This window comes from Coffea arabica, chromosome 11e, assembly GCF_036785885.1.
Source record: "Coffea arabica cultivar ET-39 chromosome 11e, Coffea Arabica ET-39 HiFi, whole genome shotgun sequence".
NCBI lineage: Eukaryota > Viridiplantae > Streptophyta > Magnoliopsida > Gentianales > Rubiaceae > Coffea > Coffea arabica.
In genome coordinates, this window is record NC_092331.1 from 56273246 (window position 1) to 56293666 (window position 20421).

Consider the following 20421-nt stretch of genomic DNA (forward strand, 5'->3'; position numbering starts at 1 on the left):
TGCGAAGATGTTTCATGTTGTCATGAAAGATAGAATGTCAAAGTCCAAAGAAAAATCTAATTCTTTTTTTGGCTCTCGAAAGAAAAAATGTCAAAGAGCTTTAGCTTGCCAAATGCTATTTTGATTTTTCAACTTATATAATACTATAACGAAAAACTTGTGAAGAGTTTTTTTTTTTTTTTTGGGTAAGTAGGAAGTTTTAAACGCCAAAACTCTTATTTACACCGGAGAGAAATAACTATAGAAGAACTCTTGGACAAAAATTTCAACCTAGTCATGACTCAAAATTCAATCCAATTTAATTTTAATAAATATGGCTATATTCAATTTTGCTGTCATCACAGCAAATATTAGGTAGGAAGTTATTAATCTGGAAGAAGAATGATAATCTTTTCAAATTTGAGAAACACATGAGTGACTTCTCAAAGGATATTCAAAACCATGTACATGTGTTTGGATGTATAATTTCATAGGAAGGAGATCTTAATCATTTATGCTATCCAAAACTGGGGGGGAAAAATGAATTTCTTGATTTGAGATTTAAAAAGGCCTTTCAAGAATCTCTTGAGCTAATTTCCCAAAGAGCTCCTGTTTCTCCCCATCATGCTCTTTGCACTATTTCCCCACGATAAAATTAAAATGCAGACCAGCACCAATATCTATTTATGGATTTTCAATGATTTCTAGCGGGATCATTGTATTTTCCGTGATGATGAAATTGGTATCTTTCACTATTTTCTACACTGACCAAGAGACAGTGATAAACAGCTAAGTTATTATCATCTCTTGTGTGGAATTGAGCAATGGAGAGCAAGAAAACACTGATTACCCAAAACATTGTACAAATCCAATCATTTGGGTGATCAACCACCCTACAAGTTTCACATGCATCACCACATTCTTTAACCCTAGTTCTACGCGCCCACAACATCTAAATTTAGTAGTACTAATTAAACATCTAAATACAGCACATCAGAAGAAAATTACTAAACCCTAGTCCCAAATCATCTAATCACTCAAAAGCACACCCTACAGTAAAATTTTCCTTTAACAAAGAATTAATAATGCCATAAAAATCACCCTCACTTCCAACCTACCACACCCCCCTCTTCCTCCCCACAACCCCCCCCCCCCCCCCCCCCCCAAAACACCACAAATGAAAGGAAAAAAGAAAAAGAGGAGCCCAAGCAAGACCTCCTCGTAGGAGGGCATTCTCGTAACTTCACACCAGTTGAAGTGCAGAATGGGATTATAGGATTAGAAAATATCCAAAAGACAAGTGCAATCCCTTGGGTCCCCAAGTGTTCTAGGGTCGTGTTCCCAATTTTACACTCCTTGGGATGTCCGCAACCATCTCTCTCTCTCTCATTATTCTTTATCTATCCTTATTTCTTACTTCCCACAACAAAACTTTAAACCCTTTTAAACTTGTATAAATACCCCTCCACACATGCAACATCCCCCTGAAACTCCTCAAGGCTTAATCCAACATCGTTCCATTTTTCCATTCTATCCCCTTCCTTAATTGCTCCTAGCTGTCTCATTTTCACCTCCAAACCTTAACCCTTTCTTTCTTCTTCTTCTTTTTTTTTTTTTTTTTCTCTCTCTCCGTCTCATCTTTGTCTCTTTTATCCAAGCATATATACTCTGTATTTGAGTTGTATGGCAGAGCTAGAATATCAAAGTAAACCTGGTAATAATGGACGTTTAAAACTCTTTGGTTTCAACGTGACAGATGAAGAAGAGGTGGATTCAACTAAAACACCATCAGGGTCACCGGACTCCGGGGGTTTTCCGGCCTCCGACGGCCGGAAGTACGAGTGTCAATATTGTTGCCGGGAGTTTGCCAACTCACAAGCTCTAGGGGGCCATCAAAACGCTCATAAGAAGGAAAGGCAACAGTTGAAACGTGCGCAAATGCAAGCAAGCCGAAACGCTGCTGTTTCATACATGCGAAACCCGATAGTGTCCGCCTTTGCCCCGCCGCCTCACCTCCTTGCTCCGGCTGGTTCCGTGGTGGTACCCGCTGCTACTCCAGCATCTCCTTCGTGGGTTTATGTTCCACGCGCCGCTCCACCCTTCCACGTGTCCCACGGCTGCCTGTTTCCGGCTTCCACGACTGGGAGAGGTGTAGGGAGCGCATCGTATGCTGGTAGTGTAGGAGATTCTAGCTTGACGAGCGTAGGGCCTCAACAAGTCAAGGCCCACAATGGCAGGCATGATGGGCCCTCGTTGAGTAGGTTCTCTAGAGCAGATGATGGGCCCGGTTTTGATGAAGCATTTGGGTTGGATTTGCATCTGAGTCTCGCTCCAGCCGCGCCGTAAATTTTAGGCTTGACCTGGCTCAATTGCCTGAGGCTGGCATTATATTTGAATGGCTTGTGCAGCTAGATGACTTGGTTGGGTCATCGGTCGAGCTTGGCTTGGCTTGGTTCGGCTCGCTAATTTGGAAAAAGCTCATGTTAATTTATCTCGAGCCAAATCCTGTAAATTTTCAGATTTATTTATTTAATTTTTTTTTCTCAGGGAAAATTTTTCTTGCTTGTTTTGCTGAATTACTAGTTTCTCCTTCCAAGATCTACTTTAGTTTGTAACCAATGTTGTACGTGCATGTAAATATGTTTTCCAATGAGAAGTAGGGTACAATTTTTCACAACAAATATAGCCCAGGAACTAAATATGATTGCATAAACATTGCCTAACTTGATTATCTTCATATTCAAAATGGTTTTTTTTTAATTAATTTATTTTAAGTGTACGTGAAAGGTTTTGAACTCGGCACTTCTTACTTGTACTCTCTCCTCGATACCATATAACGGGTCCCTCGCAGATGTAAAATAGTAGGATTCCTTGTACTTGAGTAACCGCTATATTTTAATAGTTCTACGATTGCAGAATAAAATGAATTCTGGAGCTCAACTGTAGATAAGGTACCATAAGTCTTTAGTGTTAGCTAGGTTAACTACCGGATTATTAAAACCATACTTCTGGTTAAGTATTTTCTTAGGATAAAATAATCCAAGATCACTATATATGTTAGCAAACACGAAGACAAAAATCTTGTTAGATTTCAACATTGAATTTGAGTTTTGCACTCTTTTTTTTTTTTTTTTTTTTTTTTTTGAGGTCTACATGCTTGGTTTCTGCATCTCATTATACAACTTTAAGCTCCTTCGAAACTAGGATTATTCATCTAAATCCAACCTAATCGCTTGTCTTCCCTTCTATTGTAACCCCATCATTTTCATGGATGAAATACCTAATCTCCTTCCGCTTTGTTGTTTTGCATTTGATTAAGGAGTTCGATTACGGAGGGGTTTGGTACTTAATTAATTGATCTTTCGTGAGAGAAGCATATACAAATTATAATACTAACTAAAAGGACTAGGTCAAATACGTTGTTTAATACTACTTAATCCTTCCACGTGGAAATTTGAAAATACAGCAATTATTATTAGGTATTAGACTATTAATTACAAGAGTATCGCTTCTAAGCTTTCAATGGAATCCGGAATTCCTTCTACAGGGAGTTGCTGCTAATTATAAAACACCCAACAAAGTACTTGATAGTTCTTGTATAAATTATCATGGCCTTCAACGTGACAATGTTTCTTCAAGGCGTTTGATTATGTATGACTGCTTATAAAATAATCAAGTTGCCATCGAGTTTAGATCATTGATACCGATATCTTCATTAATTAAGCTATTTAGATGATTAGTTTTTGAGGAAACTAAAATAAGCCATATTAAGAACCTTCTCTTTTTCTCGCATTAAAACGAAGGTCAATTCCCATTGGTCCCCGTCTCCTCTTACTGCTCCTTATATCCCTCCCTCCATGGAAAATTCCACAAAAGACAAAAAAAAGATTTCCTGACTCTCTCAATTATATTGGCAGTTTTATATAAGATGCATTGTAATTAAAAGGACGTGGAATTGTTTCAACAGTTTAGACAATTTTATGTCTTTGTACAATTTAGTCAGAACCACGTTACGGGTGAGAATTCGATCCAAATTTGAGTGGCCAACAAGATTATCATCGAAATCAAAGGGTAGATAGGAAACAGAAAGGACTAAATGGAGTTAGTCCTTTGATGGCAAGTTTTGGTTTTAGAGTAGCCAAGAAGCGTACCGCTTGCCTTGGCTAGAGGGAAGAAAACAAAAAAAAGAAGAAGAAGAAGAAAAGTGGATTGCAATCAACCAAAGGTAAACTGGAAAAGAAAAAACTTGTCAAGAAATTATTGGAGGTTTTAACTATAAAATAAGTTTGCTTGAAAGTTAGATGTAGTGCTTCAAAATCCCAGTCCTATGAACGCTTGACTAATTTCTTGATAGGTTTGTCTAATTCCATGCATCATGCCACTCTTTGTAATCGAGTACTTTTTCATGTATATATCTATTTCATCTTCATGGTCCCGCACCGAATTTCACTAGGGCTTTAAGATTAGGATCCTGATTGGTTGAGCAGATGAAACCCGCCAAGTTTCCGAGTCAAATAGTACAATATATCGTCCTTTATTGTCCTCAATCAAACACTTAAACTATAGTGCAAAATTCAAGGCTTAATGGATAGCTTTCAAAAGCAAAAGCCATCCAGCTGGTAAGTACCAAAAAGGGGAGGATTTGAGGATTTGTTAGGAAATTACATGGGATGAGGGGAACAGCGAAACAATAATATTGGCTCCTCTTAATTAAAGTGGTGAGTAGATGATCTTACGTAGGAGTCAACAGCCAATGGCTTTTGCGTTTAAGGAAGCTTGCGTGTAAGCACGAAAACAAGATAATGCATGCCAAGCCAGAGCCAAAGCCAACGCCAACAGCCACACAGAGCCAAACCCCCAATTAAAGCCCCAAATGCTTCATCTTCAAGTTGCCCACAATCATAAAATAACTCAAAAAATTGGTCAAAAAGGAGGTTGCATTAATGTGTCCGCACCTTCAAGACGACAGCTTCTTTTCGGTGCAAAGTGCAGCTTAGAATTTTGTTTGTGATTTTGATTTTTGTCTTCAATTGATGGTCGGCGGTCACATAATGCACAGAAAAATGAGTTCATGTCTCTCTCTCCATTTTTTTCCAAGTATGGTGGCTTCTGTGTTCTTTCCATGATAGTGCATGTATTTACATACGACATTTGGTTGTCGTTTCACGTTTGCATGATGATGATGAAAAAAATTAAGGTTGCTGGCACATATAATTTAGATTATACGTAGGAATTTCTATCTCACACACACACTAAACACTAATTATTTTAGTTTAGGATATACGTCTGAGATTAAAACACTCTTTTATGGAAATATATCGTGCATTGTCATAATAGACAAATCAAAATTTGAAACGGATCGTGATCTGAAAACTATGTGGTACCCATAATAATGTTGATATGGTTCAATTATTAAGATAAAGACGATATCTCAAAATATGTTTAAGCGAAAGTTTGGGAGTGCCCATATCACTAATACGCTTCAATTATAATGATAGAGCATCTAAAAGCTAGTTAATGTGGGGTGGGGACTAATCAAAATAGGGGAGTACTAGTTTGGATTGGATGCTTTTCTTGTCTTTTTGACATTTTGGAGACACTAGAAAGGAGTGATCTAAGAAAGATATACGTGGGATTTCTTGCATTTTTACAAAGCATAATGATGGAATGAAAACCTGCGCACTTGCAAAAGCTTTCTTCTTCTTAGATCCTTTTGACATTACTACAAAATGAAGAAGATTTAAAAGTGGTTGGCGAGACAAAACAGAGAAAATAAGTCCCATTTCCCACAACTTTGCCAAATCAAAACGTACTAGCTGTTGTTTTGGGGCCCCATAGTTTCCTTCATCAGTGCATTTGAACTGATGTAGACTGCCACTTTCATTTAATCAATCAAAACCAACTCTCTTTCCAATAACTTTGTCATAGGTGGGACTTAGGAGTCACCTTCCAATCAAGTTTCAAGGTACATATATAGAAGTTTAAGTTAGAGGCAGGGCACAAATCATCCATCCTATATGCCGACAGTGTTTTCTCTTAGGGTGAGGGTTTGAGAGGCTCCATCCTGTAGTCCTGAGATTCGGCCACCAATTAATATACCCTCATAGTTTAATGATTCACGGCCTGAATTCATTGTACATCAAATTAAACCAAAGTAGGTATACATCACGAGAAAACTAAAGGCACGTTGATATATTAATTTGAGCTGTAAAAGATATTGATGTGAACGAATTGTCAAATACTAGCAACAGTCTACACTTGAGAATAGTGAGGCCTTAATCAGTATATGTGATGTCTAATCTCTGATGATGTTTATTTAAAAGCCACCTACCTCCGTTTAAGTGAGGCGATCATGTTGATTTGATGAATGCTTTGGCATACATCCTTGGCCAAATGGGCAAATCGTCACCCATTTTTCACACAATATCATTATGCATGTCCGGTAATTAGTGGCTTTAACCTTGACAAGAATTTAATTAGAACTCCTGATCACATGCCTTGTTCCACCCATGTCCGATTCAATTCCTTCCTCGGAATAATTCAAATCGGACTGAACTGATACGACCCGATTTAGTCAATTACATGCACCCGATCGACCAGCATTTTTAAGATACAGAAATACCAATCTATGCCAAGTTAACTATGTCTATGCCAACTAGTTCTAGAAGGCACAGGCATGAGATATACCCTAATATATATGATTTGCTTTTTTCTTTTCTAGAGTTAAGTCAAGATCAGTTTGCCCTAAAAGTTCTGGTTCTGTCACTGACCAATCAAGTCTCATTTCTGGCGTAAATTTTGCCATTAGTGATGAATAAGATTCCCAAAGGTGAGTGGTTGACGAGCTCCCCTTCTTAGCTATCATCCATTACGCATTTGTTGTCTCCTTTAAGTCTTCTAATCTGTAGACGATAAATCAAACCGAATGACAAGAGCTTAACAATTAATAACGAAAGATGCGATTCCTCATGTGTCCTGCTCAAAACCCCATCTACTAGTTGTTTAAACGGCTACTGATTGTTAATTGCTTGAGAGGATTGATGACTATTAAACCCCACATGAACACCAATGGTATTCTATGAAACCAAGTGCAAGTGGGCTACAGATGGTGCCAAATCTAAATTCTACATAACTTTCCATGCTATAAATAACTTCAATGCCTGAATTTTTAGGTTTGTTATTTTATGAGAGAATTTAGTCGTAGGTTAGGGCATGACTGTCAAGCCAAATTCAATAGTATATAGGAACATGGAACATATGTATCTCGGCAGTTTCTGTGCAAGAAATAGAGGCCATATTCAGGGTCTGAAGTTTCAGATGATCAGGGATTCAAGGGTACTAGAAATCTAATGCATTTACAATGGAGAATGCTCATTGATTCATACTACAAAATATCAGCTGGTTTTTATGATCCTTGAGTTCGTGATTAGCCTCAATTTAACCGCAACCCGAATTTTTAATTTTTTTTTGAAGAATTCTTTGAAAAATATTGAGCTAAAATCATTTCAAAGCAGTTGGATATCCTTATCAAATAATTCAGAGTTATTTTACAATTAATGTCAAAGCATTTTTTATTTATCCAAAAACAATCAATTTTAATTTTTTTTTTTTTAAAAAAGTTACTAGTCACTCCCATGACTACCAAACTCTGCATATCAAACTTGGAAAACTGATTGGCCAAGGTTTAAAATTTACTCCCTGCATTGCATTCCTAATTATTGTTGCAAGCTGATTACGTGATGATCCTAGAACCAGACCGCATTGTAGCTAATGAATGGAATGTTATTTGTGCACCTCTTGCTTCTATATATATATATATATATATAAGAGACAGAAATTATGCTTTTAATGAAATTATGATATTTTACCTAAGAGATAGAAGCAGAAAATGCTCCGCTCCCTTCATGTGTAGACAAGACTACCAAATAAGTGATATCTTACATGTACCTGGAATTACAGCTCAAAATTAGGTAGTGCACAGACAGCTGCACGGACATTTACCATTCAAGAAAATCACTTTATCTGAAATGTATATATATAGTTAGAGTAGGATATCTTACCCCTTTACACAATATCTCTTTGAAGAACTTCTAAAAACTTACCGCGTAATATGCAGCAAATATTCGAAGACTAGATAACATTTTGAAAATAAAAAGTTCTAACCTCATTGACATCATAGATTTTAAGAAACACAATTACATGCAAATAACCCCATTGGTATTACTAGTTTCCAATGTAATCTTTTTTGCTGGCAAGTTTGCCCGTTTTTAGGCATCGTTTCTGTCATTAGGCAACATGGAGGATAAGGAAAGCGATCTAAGACATAATGGAAGTCGGAACCAACGTGCATGACATTGAACTCCTACCAAAGAGACAATAATTGGGGAAATGTACTTCTTTTTCTGATGTGTTGTCAAAATTTTTCGATTGCTCAATTGAAGCTGAAATTCATTAGATAGATTATGGACAGATACATGGATCGATCAGCATTTCCTATTGCTTCCACAAGCATCTATCAAATCTCAACATTGAAATGTATACTTAACTGCAACAAGGACAAGTCTCCCTCTTTACCTTTTTGAGGTACCATGCAGCAATTTCAGTGTTCCTAGCTGGTGAAATGCTTTTTCAAGTTACATCTTGAAGGGTTTATACTGAGTACACGTTGTTGATGAAGACATGCAATCCTCAATTTAAAAGTGCTTTCAAGTTCATCATTATCAAAACTAGAGACATGAAGTTTCTTGCATTTCAGTAATAACGTAACAGTAGCCGAGCCAAGAATTTCATAAAAAAAAAAAAATTAATTAAAGAGAAGAAAATTCTGAAATCCAAAGGCAAGCATGAAATCAAAGCATTATAAGAAATCTTGGTGAATCCCTGCCCCGGCCTCCCCTCCTTTGCTCCGACAATGTACGGACCCATCTTTTCACAGCTACCAACTATCAAAATTTGTTCACACTAAAGTTTACAAATATGAAAGCTTTACTTTTACTTCTCCAAAAGCAAACATTCAAGCATGCATTCTTCTAATACGAATTAATTTACTTTTGTGCCAATTTGTCTATGCGTTCGATCTTCAAGTAAACTCAGATTTTGTCTTATGCTGTACTCTTTCCTTTTCCATTCCCCTGGGATTATCTCAATCAAGGGCAAGATAGCACAAAACAGTTCTATGAATAAGTCAAAATTTTACTTTATCTTCAAACAGCATATGATGGTCATTTCCACACACGTGATGCACGATTCAATTATCCCATATTTGCCAACAGTTATATTGTTCCAATAATCCCATTTGTGGATATCAATGCTTATGAAAATTCAAAAAGGAGAACCAAAATTGCCTTTTTTTTTCCGCCCGCAAGACTAGTTGGAATACCACTTTCAGTTCACACAATGGTCAGAACCATGTCTTGCTAGGAAGAAATCTATAAAATAGCCGTATCCCCTGATTTTGGAGTTTTCGTAAAAAAATATACTATAGCGATTCGACGTATGTAGGATAAAAAGATGATTGGAAAATATGTTCACAGAAAACAGAGAAATTTTTTGAAACTTCAGATCCACATAATAAAAGGGAAGAGGGAAAAAAGGTATAAAAAATATTCAAAATATAAGCTGTTTGAAAGGGTGAACTTTTGATTAAGTTGTGGCCCTGTGGGGAAGCCTATAAATAGACAAAAGTAGCATCAGCTAACAACAATGAACTCATGAATAATGTAAAGAAAATATTAGGCGGGACAGTGAATCTGTGAGACGATGACATATCCCCTAGAACTTGATCTTTCATGAAAACATGCAAGTCCCACCAACGATATTCATGTCCTTAAGCCAGTTGGTTTGTGGCTCAGGTCAGATCTCAGCATTCCCTCTGTCAAGCCGAAGCCAAGCCGAAATGAGACCAGCGGACTCAAAAGCTGAAGCCCAACAGTAGGATACATTGGTGCTGGTCTCAAAGGCTTAAGGCCGACAGCAGGATACATTAAGTACAATGTAGGTAAGTATACTCAGTCTGTAGACCGTGTACACCCTTAATTAAAAAAAAAAACAAAACAAAACAAAATAACTAAATTTGGACAACTAAATTTTTTTTTGAAGGAATTGAACATATAATTAAGATCGGCAACCAAGGTCAAAAAGGATTCGAGTATAGATATTAGTACAGCAATGTGGGGTTGGACTGATACAGATGTACCTATATCTTCTAAAGGACTTAGTTCTACTCTCCATCACAATAACCAAAAGTAAGCAGCTTTACACAGCTTTCTTGAGATATATTGAAGAAAAATGTCGAAGACTAGTATAAAATTTGTAAAAAAAATCTGTTTTTTGCTATTCAATTGGAACAACAGGATTTTCTTCTTGGTCATTGGGCTGGATCAACAACATTTGCTTGTTGTACTGGCACGCAAGGCCTCCAAACGGTTTCTTTCCCAAGATCCATTAAAGCTATACCCTTAACAGCCAAATCACTCCTAATCTGATCACTCAAAGTATAATCTTTATTTTTCCTTGCTTGAGCTCTTTCTTCAATTGAGTGCAAAATATCATCTTCTGTCAGCTTAGCTCTCGTCAATGCTTTCTCCTTCAATTGTGATAATACCTGCCCATTAGATAGAAAAAGCCAGGTCAGTATGTTCATCAGAGTAAAGACTGCTTGACAACCACCAGAGTGAATCATAAATCACCTCAGAATATGTCAACCTCGGAAGCAATCCCAGGAGATCCAAAACTTCCTTCACTTCTCTCTCTAATTCAATCAGAGAGAGTACAGTTGTTTGCTGCTCCTGTTGCTGTTGCCGTTGCTTCTTTTTCTGTGGCTTTTTCTGGAAATCATTAACGGAAACAAACACTTCAGCAAGACACCAAGATGCACAGAATTGAGGTGACGATTGAAATCTATACCCTAAGTGTCTCTACAGAAGCATTAATGAATCTCAAGGCTTCTATTAGAGCAGCACTCAAAATGGTAGACGTGTGCAAATCATCTGACATTCTTGTCAAAATTTCGTCATGAAGATTCTTGATGCAATTTTTGGCTTTTGTGCTGATGGAAGCTTTTGCGTCATCAATTTCATCTTTTCCACGAAATTCAGTGAGAGCGTCTTCAGCATCCTTTAGAGTCTACAATCGCAAAAGGCACCAACATTTTCATCTATTCATCAATCTTGGTAAGTTCATTTATGTGTAAAGTATTTATATTTCTAGTTTTTGCATCTGTATGAATATTTTTACCACACAGTGAAATGCAATCTAGATAATCAAGAGCAAAAGCCCAACTGCATCTGTGTTTCAGGCTTTGAAAGATCAAACAGACAGGCAACTATTAAGATGGTCTTCAGTTACCAGCACAAGAAAGTCAGAAAATCTTAAATGAACATAAAATTTTCTCTACCTGAAATATGTAGTAAACAGCATCTGATGCAATTTCTATCTGCAATATTGAGTAATTAACAGGAGAACGGTAATGCATTCCCAATAAGAAATGTCGCAGTGCAAGTGGATGGTACAGCTTCGTGACCTGCCAAAGAGAAAAAAGCATGATATTATAATTCCATAATAGCAATGAGAGACAACAACTAAAAAAGAAGCTCCAACTCTAACCTCTCGAATGGTGAAGAAGTTCCCAAGCGATTTTGACATTTTCTCATCATCTACAGTAACAAACCCATTATGCAGCCAGTAAGTGACATTGCTCTCTGAGCAAGCAGCACAACTTTGCGCAATTTCATTTTCATGATGAGGGAAAATCAAATCCATCCCACCACCATGAATATCAAAAGTGTGTGTCAGATAATGAGCACTCATGGCACTGCATTCAATATGCCATCCAGGTCTTCCAGGACCCCATGGGCTGTCCCAACTTGGCTCCCCAGGTTTTGCGGCCTGCATATATACAAAGCTAAGATCAATAAGCCTTGTGCATCTCAGATGGCAATATTGTGGTATTAACTTTCAAATGCTTGTCCAAATATAAGAGATTTAAGTCTAAATCTCGTTGTTGGAGCACAGTTGATCTGGTCTGCATAAAATGGTGTTATGTGAGCTTTTCCACCTTTTGTTGTGAAGGGAGAACATCAAAGAGTTAAAAAAAAAAATTGGTACAGAAATAACATCTCCTTCTCAAACAACTCTCACCTTCCACAAGGCAAAGTCAGCTGGGTTACGCTTTCTTGAATCAACAGCAACCCGTTCCCCAGCTCTATTACCATCTAAATTTTGTCCTGATAGCCGCCCGTAGTCAGGGAATTTGTCAATAGAGAAATATACATCACCATCAACTGCATAAGCACACCCATTGCTAATGATCTGCATAACACAAAAAGTACATATTCATAACCGAAGAAGAAAAATAGGCTCCATATGCCAAGAAAAAGAGACACGCTGATACAGAAATCTAATCAGTATTTTGCATTGATCAATCTATTAATGTACATTACATGTTAATTTAAAAATTCAAAACCACAACTCCTGATTTTCCAAACCTCTCCAATTGCACGAACACTCTTAAGATGGAGAACCTAGGTGGCATATGGCAAGAGGTTATGGGAATCGAGAATTGGAATTAAGTCTATACTTAGTGGTTGGATGAAAGGTATGGGGTTTAAAATGTAAAAATTTGGGAACTCTCAAAACCCGACAGATTGGAAGGTTTTGTGAATTCCCTTATTTAATTCCCAAGAGATTTAAATAAACATTTTTTTTTATTTACTCCATCTCACCTTTCTTTCTTTCTTTTCTCCTCCACAACAGACCACCCCGACTCCTCCTTTAATCCCCATAACTGACCAACCTCCTCTTCCTCCACTCTCCTTCATCTCTCCCCCATAGCCGACCCACCCTATCCCTCCTCTACTCCCTCTCAACTACTAATCCTTTTTCTTCATGGCGCTGTAGGGCACCTTTCTCCATTCCTTTCCATGCCTATAACCAAACACCCTAGCCATTCTCCACTCCTCCCCATCTGCTAAATCTTTTCCTTCATGGCGATATAGGCACTGCTCTTCAGTTCATTTCCAACAAGGGGCTAAGAATTATGGAGAAATTTCTGTTTGCAAAGGACCTCGTCCCTGCTTGCTGCCCGATCTCTGGCAAATTTTCTTCTGTTTTGAGGTTAATAATCTTTCTAGTGGTGTTGTTGATTTTTTCTAGAATACTGGTGGAATGCGGAGGCAAAAGCGGTGGAATGAGTGGTTGCAAACCTCCCTCTTCTCTTTGCTCTCACTGGTGAATCTTGTTGGCAGATTTTTTTGTTTTATTTTGGGCATTTAGGGATCTGATCTAATGACACTGAAGTCCCAACCATAATTGCAGGTGTGAATGGTCAAGAATGCTTCAATAAGGTGTAAGAGAGGAAAAGGGAAGACGAAAATACAATTTAAAATGAAAAGGATATTAAATATACATATTTTAATGTAAAAACCCATTCCTCATAAGATTTTACTAAACACCTATTAGCTAATAATACCTTTCACCAAAACCCACACTAAATTTTTAGAAATGAATCCAATTACAATTCCAATTCCTAGGATTGAACCAAACACCCTCCTAGTAAATACATGAGAACAAGAAAAGGTAGGAAGAAAACCTTCTGATTCCAATTGCTAGTAAAATGTTCAAAGTTAGAAATGCAGACACAATAGATGGGCACTCAATACATTTAACTAGGCAATGCCTTGACATGGTTCAGCAGTCTTAATCTCCATACGTATGAAAAATTTTGGCAAAATAACCATGTAGTGCAGGAACTCACACTCTCACCAACATACAAAGGCACCACAACCATAACGCAAACACAGATCTCCACAAATTTTTCATGATTCATAATATCCCTTAAAAATGTAGGAGTGCAATAAAGAATCAAAGTACCTGAGAAATCATTCTCTTTATTTCGTCTATGTGATCAGACACACGAGGTTGATGGGTAGGAGGAAGGCATTGGAGATCATCCATGTCTTTTAGATACTCTTCACAAAACCGACCACTCAAAGATATTGGGTCTTCTCCATTCTCATTAGCTCTCTTAATGATCTGCAAAAATCAATATGGTATGAATTAAGACAGTGTGCAGACAATTATGAAGTTGTGGTACAATACATCAAGGGGCAATGCTGCAATGCATGTAGATTGACCAATAAGGAGTACATACTGAAATCCATCTAAAGCTTCAAAAAAAAAACCAAGGACATGAACGGGTACTTCTCAGCAAAAAGAGCAGTTTAGGTAATGAAATTACGGAGCTCCTGAAGAAAGTTCAGTAGGAAAACAATCTTCTTTAAACAATCTGTAACACTAAATGACTGCTTTCTTTGGATGAAAAGAAATACAGTGTTGGTCTTAAGAAACTTCAATAGATTGATTAGTTGTTCTTTTCTGTTTATAACAACACAGGTTTGAGTTGTAGATATGACTCTACTAGCCACGCATGGTGCAACTACAACGACAACATAGATGAATGGATAACAGCAAAAGTCACACAAATAACATGAACAGAAAATAGTTGCTTCTTGGATGTTAAACTATGAAGCAGAGAATGGTAATCCAACAGCTTTTAAAAATTAATAATCTGGCTACCTAACTGCTGTGAAGATGAGGTAAATAAAGAGTATTTTGTCTTTCATTGCACTTTAAGTTTGGTAAAAATGGTTTTAACCCTTTACCACTCAACTGTTTGCTATCTCCTCAGTCTCATCTTCAAGATGCAACATATGCTGGTAATTATTCATGTACCCTCACAAAGCAGTTTTTCTTTTGTTTTCCATCTTTGCGCAACTACTATTAATAGATTGTCATGAATAAAACTTCTATAATTCTTTCCTATAGTTATTTTTTGCCTTTTGCAATTAGAGACATATTAGGCGTAATGATTATGAAAGATGGTTCATACAAATTAGTTAATTTACTGGATCAAATACGCATTTCATCTGAAAAAAAATCATAACATTAAAAAATGGAACAGCGCACTTGGATAGAGGGAGGGATATGGAGATGCAGATGCAATTGATGCTCGAAAGTTCAGACAGAAAATCAAAAGGATGAGGATGAAAGTTGGTCTCTTCTCTTACAACTTGGCCAACTATTTCAAGTATGCCCGAGAGAGGTATATGAGAAGAAATCAAAGAACAACACCAGAATAGAACTTATTCCAAACATGATCCCTCCCTAATATACTAACATTTCATGCACGCAAGGTTCAGTCGCAGCCATATGGAATAAAATCTTTCAGGTTACCAAGTTAAACCAAGACCATCCTTGGCATGCCAGATTATCTTGTTATACATTTGTGCAAAGGATAATCATACATATGCTTCTCAAACCCCATATGTTTAATTAGTCACATGCATCTGAAATCCGATATGTTTAAATAGTCATCAAACAAAATCTACATTAATGGTCTCGAGAGAAGTATTAACAGTAAACAACAGAATTATCTTTTCCACAAATACTCTGCCATAACAAACACAAATGCACAAGTAGTTGATTTACAAGAAAGTTGAGGTTCTTACCTTGTCATCAACATCAGTGAAGTTCCGAACATAAACAACCTCGTATCCCAAATACTTTAGGTACCTAAACAATTTTGAATTTAACGAAAAGAATTACAACACAATAGCAACCGAAAACAATTATTAACCATTTTTATTAGAATAGACAAAAAAACAGCCTATACCACAGATACAATCTACCAAAAGAATTGAACGCATTCGTGGTTAAATACCACAATAAAATTACATGAACCAAACCTAGAGAAGAAATTACACATTAAACATACAAAAAATATCTGATATGTTTGTCCTATATAGACATATTAAATATGCACAGACATATATAAAAACTACACATGCAAAACTACATGAGTAGGAGTTTATGAACCGCTATGTACAATCAACAACACCATTACTGATTTCAATATGTTTTTATTGATCATCAGTAGGATATCTTCCAACATCATACACTAGCAAACTAAAACGTATAGCATGCTTAAACCTTAAAAGCCAAATTATACCAGTAAAATTACAAAGCTCAGCATTGCAAAGAAATCTGTCTAGAGAAAGCTGTTGCACTCTTGATTCATTCAACAGGAGAACTTAAACATCATCTTCTGAGCAAGGACATGCAGAAAAGCAATATTTTTTCTACTTACGATCCATAAGACTAACTCTGCAACACTAATCACTCAGATAACCTTGGTCCAATTTACAATTCCCAAAATTAACAATTGTAATCCCCATCGCCCCTAGAAAGTGGAAGAAATCTCACCATTCTTAATTAGCTACTGATTAAAGTCTCTTAAAAAGCACTATTCAGATGTCTTCTACTTACAGTAGTCAATCAAAATGTCAAATTCATCTTATGCTGCTACTCAAATTACAATTTAGATTCATTCCAAAAGCAGCAGGTCAGACTAATAAATGTAGATAGCACTCAATATTCATCAATTGCAATCACAAGCTAAATTCGAAGAAGGGATTCATATCAAAACGAAAATTAAACCTGTAGAGGACATCAAACGCCACGTAGGCGCGTGCGTGGCCAATGTGGCTGTAGTCGTACGCGGTCACGCCACAAACATACATTCCTACTTTGCCTTCTTCTTTCGGCCGGAAAACCTCCTTTTGCTTCGACATACTATTATACAACTGAAACTCCGGCTTCTTATCCGCCGCCTTCTTCCCCTCCGGCTTCTTCTTCTCCTCCACTATCTTCTCCGCCATAGGAGTTCCGATTCCTAATCGGTTCGATTAACAATCGATCAATTTCGAACACTCAAAAGACCTCAGCCTAGCAATCTCGCCAGCTCAATATACCTATATGTGGACTTTCTGCATGTAACCGTCTAAAAGGGAATTTGTCTGTGTAACTGCGTGGGGAAAACCGGCCGCAACCCTAAGCAAGAAAAGGTTCAACGATCTCGGCCGTTGGATTGTCCATCTATAAACGGACCCAGAAGCGTTAAAAGATCGCCATCGTTGAGTTTGCTTTTATTCCTATGCCCGAACCAACCGATTGTCCATATATGGAAATAGGCAAAGGATGTGGAAATGAGAAACCAAAGAAAGTATCCTGCACTGGTCAAAGAATGTGGAAATGAGTCATACTACTTTTCATTTTTCAAGCTTTGAAAGTATTTTAAGTAAGGGGAAAATGGCCAATTTCGCCCCTAAACATTTTTACTAGAGTTGATTTAGTCCTTAAGTTTTATTTTTAGCCAATTCGATACATAAACTTAATTTTTGGGTCCAATTACGGCCCTCTGCAGCGGCGCCACCACTTAAAAATGATTTGGTTCTTAATTTAATAACTAAATAGGGGTATTTTAGGAATTTTGGATGTAGGTTGTAATAAAAACCAAGTAAACCAAAAAAATTTATTAATTTTTGGGATATTTTTAAAATTTAAAAGTTTTTGGGGGTATTTTTAAAATTTTTAATCAGCTTCCAACCCCTTTCTCTACCTCATCTCCTCTCTTCTCCTCTGCCACCCCCTTCCTCGGTCAATCCGGCCACCGTTCCACCTCCTTCGACACCGTTACCTGCCACTACCTTTTCCACTCCTTCATAACTTTCCTCACTCCACCACCAAACTCCATCTCGCCACCCACTTGCTCCTTCTTCCCCCTCCATTCTTTTTCCACTTCTACCTCCTCTCCTTTTCTCCCCTGTATCCCTTTCACCAGCATTCCTCTCCCACTACTCCTTTTCCTTCATTTTCCCCATTACTTGTACCTCCCCCCCTCCTCCCCTCCCCAAAAGGAGATCTAGTCCTATAAACAATCCGAATAAAGCCCTTTCTAAATCATTCTTGACCGTCTCATCATCGCAAGAAAGAATTTGCAATAAGAAGAAAACTCCAGCATCCAATCACTGTCACCATTTTCTTGCTGCAAAGGTGATCACCACTGGCATTGAACATAATAACAGAGGGTGAAACCCCAATGGACTTCATGGTTTTGAATATCTTCTGGGATTCTTTAAAGAGCCCAGCTTCGCCAAAGGCGCAAATCAAACAGTTAAAGTGCTTATCCTCCAGTTGGATAGCCCCATTAGACTTTCCCAGAATGGATAAGAGAAAGTTCCGGGCGGAGTTGAAGTTTCTTGCTTGGCAAAGGAGCTCAAGCATGAGGAAGTAGGATTGAGGAGTGTGGGTGAATCCCAATTTGTAAGCCCAGTGGAAGAAATGGAGGGCTTTGGCAGGGGTTGTGATGAGGCGGAGAGTTTGAAGGACGGTGGTTTGGGAAAGTGAGAATTGGGAGAGTGAGGCTTGAAGATCTGTTAACCAGGGCCTGGCATTAATCAGTCTGGCCATGGTTCGAACTCTTTTAGTTTTGGTAGATGATGATTTTGATTTGAATACCTCGGCATGACCATTGTCGGGATTGCTTCTACCAACCGTAGCTTTGTGATTGCTATTTTTGGCGGCAGTTTCTAGTTAAGATGAATGGTGTTTGATAAATGGTGAAGGAGGTGGACGTGGTGCTTTGCAATTGTAGAATGTTTGGGTTCTTGGACTCAAATTGGGGCCATGTTGAAATGTGTTGGGTGCGCGGCTGCTGGCGCCAGGCGGGTGTATTATAGGGGAGAAGGAGGAGGAGGAGGAGGGTGGAGTTTGATGGTTGATGGAGGAGATTGCCTTTCATGGTGGAAGGAGGACAGTACACAAAGTTTCCAAAATGCCCTTGTTTAATTATTAAATTAAGAGTCAAATCGCTTCTATGCGGTGGCGCCGCCGCAGAGGGCCTTAATTGGACCCAAAAATTAAGTTTGTGTATCAAATTGGCTAAAAATAAAATTTAGGGACTAAATCAGCTCTAGTAAAAATTTTTGGGGACGAAATTGGCCATTTTCCCTTAAGTAAGTGGGCTAAGCGCTATTGTTTCTCATTTAAGAAGCGAGCCTGCCTAGAAAGGAGCCACAAATGCTGATTTGGGTTTCGTGTAGGACAAAGGCCGCTTGATTACGCAGCCCGGTCTCCTTCGTGTACAGCAGATACAATGGCACTAAACTGAACAAATCTACATTAGATTCAATTGTATAACACTCAAATCCAAAACAGTACACTGGTAGTTGCCTTCAGTTAGTGGGTCTGATGGATGCCTTCCCTTTTTTTTTTCTTTTTTACTAGTAGAATTCAGGGAGTTTATTTCTCTTTTTTAGATTTATTCAACGGCTCTTTTTTAGAATACCGGTAGTTTTTTTTTTTTTTGTGATCAGGAATGTGCTCCAACTCGAACGACTTTGGACTCAAGCCAATACATCAAACCGGAGGATATGCTGCGGCCCCACACGATGCATTTGAGGTAAGTCACGAGTGTTCAAATCAAGAATTAGATTCAAATTCATGACCAAAAGAATCCTAAGAGTTTGCTTACCACTGAACTACCTCCCGTGGGGGCAAGAATACACGTAGTTGCCTTCAATCTTTGAGGACAATGACAGTAATCTGGTTTTCTTCGGACAATAATGGTGTAAAATGACCAACTAATGTCTCATCATATGCGTACATCGACTCCAACAAATGAAGAGATAAGTAGTGATAATGGTGTCATTTATCTTGGACAAATAGCTGGTGGAGTAAAAACCTGAGTGCTAATGAATTCAACAAAGTCCTTATTAGTAACAATGAAAATAAAAATCCATAACTACCACATCCATTCACATTTGAAGAGTAGATGATGAACTATGTAAAAAGTGTAATTCAACAAGCTTGCAATTTGAACTAGTTGCAGTTTGTACCGGTTAAGGACTGGATACTAACCCTATAGGTTTTGTTGCATTTTCAATGAATTTTAAATTGACTACAGTTCTCTATTAAGAAATTCTTTGGCAATACATTTGACCGGGCAGAAAAAAAATTTCCTTCAGTCACAAAACAAAAATTCATAAGGAGATTCAATAAAAATTAGGAACAAAACTTTGCAAAAAGAATTATGATCATGATCTGGAAACAAAAAGATGACAACATTTTTGCAGCTCTCTCGTGTATTCAGCAATCAGCATCCAGCATTAATGGATCGAACTACATGAGTAATTCTTGCCTCTGAATTCTCATCTTCTCATAGAACCTTTCAATAAACTTCTCAGCCCTTTCATCAATTGAGCGCTCATCATCTTCCCCACTTAACTCTGATTGTTCAGATAAATCTTTTGCAATAGTATCCTCAATAGCAGGCAAAACCTTCGACTCCAATGGAAAGCCCCTGTATTCCTTTTCTGCCTTGTTCATACCTAAGCATTTTCCAATGAATAAAATGGAGTACAAATCTTTATATCTCCTCTTGTTGATTGGCTTTCTGCAGTTGTACGGCAGGAATGGACTATTTGAAGGGGAGAACTGATACTCCTGAACGTACCCATACTTGTAATGCCTGAGAAGCATGAATTTCTTGATTTTCCTTGACTTTTTGAGTGAAATAATTCTTGGAATATTGATGGATTTCCTCAT

At 37.6% G+C, this 20421-nt stretch overlaps 3 protein-coding genes across 4 annotated transcripts; 1 reads left to right on the top strand and 2 right to left on the bottom strand.

Annotated features, from left to right (window-relative positions):
* The first annotated feature begins 1408 nt into the window (after positions 1-1408).
* Positions 1409-2660, top strand: LOC113718812 (zinc finger protein GIS3-like). The gene has a single exon (XM_027243727.2). The coding sequence runs from the start codon at positions 1663-1665 to the stop codon at positions 2323-2325; it is 663 nt and encodes a 220-aa protein (XP_027099528.1). The 5' UTR covers positions 1409-1662; the 3' UTR covers positions 2326-2660.
* A 7451-nt stretch (positions 2661-10111) lies between these two features.
* LOC113719606 (cysteine--tRNA ligase 2, cytoplasmic-like) lies at positions 10112-16934 on the bottom strand. 2 transcript variants are annotated; one of them, XM_027244848.2, is made up of 9 exons: positions 16474-16934; positions 15486-15549; positions 13849-14010; positions 12118-12288; positions 11584-11865; positions 11375-11500; positions 10885-11103; positions 10668-10805; positions 10112-10582 (listed from the first exon to the last, which is right to left on the bottom strand). In XM_027244848.2, the coding sequence occupies exons 1-9, from the start codon at positions 16692-16694 to the stop codon at positions 10346-10348; spliced, it is 1620 nt and encodes a 539-aa protein (XP_027100649.1). In that variant the 5' UTR covers positions 16695-16934; the 3' UTR covers positions 10112-10345. The 2 variants fall into 2 exon arrangements, with proteins under 2 accessions (XP_027100649.1, XP_071928725.1); XM_072072624.1 differs by lacking the exon at positions 10885-11103 and having other exon boundaries at positions 16474-16841.
* A 3061-nt stretch (positions 16935-19995) lies between these two features.
* On the bottom strand, positions 19996-20421 carry LOC113718598 (uncharacterized). Its single transcript, XM_027243491.2, has one exon. It carries the CDS (start codon positions 20419-20421, stop codon positions 19996-19998), a length of 426 nt encoding a protein of 141 aa, XP_027099292.2.

Excerpts from the sequence above, each read along its gene's own strand:
- LOC113718812 (XM_027243727.2), top strand. The coding sequence starts at position 1,663 with ATGGCAGAGCTAGAATATCAAAGTAAACCTGGTAATAATGGACGTTTA.
- LOC113719606 (XM_027244848.2), bottom strand. The coding sequence starts at position 16,694 with ATGGCGGAGAAGATAGTGGAGGAGAAGAAGAAGCCGGAGGGGAAGAAG. Across the intron at positions 12,289-13,848 it reads TAAAGAGAATGATTTCTCAG|ATCATTAGCAATGGGTGTGC; the intron begins GTACTTTGATTC and ends TGTGTTATGCAG. Across the intron at positions 11,501-11,583 it reads ACTTCTTCACCATTCGAGAG|GTCACGAAGCTGTACCATCC; the intron begins GTTAGAGTTGGA and ends TCTCTTTGGCAG.
- LOC113718598 (XM_027243491.2), bottom strand. The coding sequence starts at position 20,421 with ATGAGGAAATCCATCAATATTCCAAGAATTATTTCACTCAAAAAGTCA.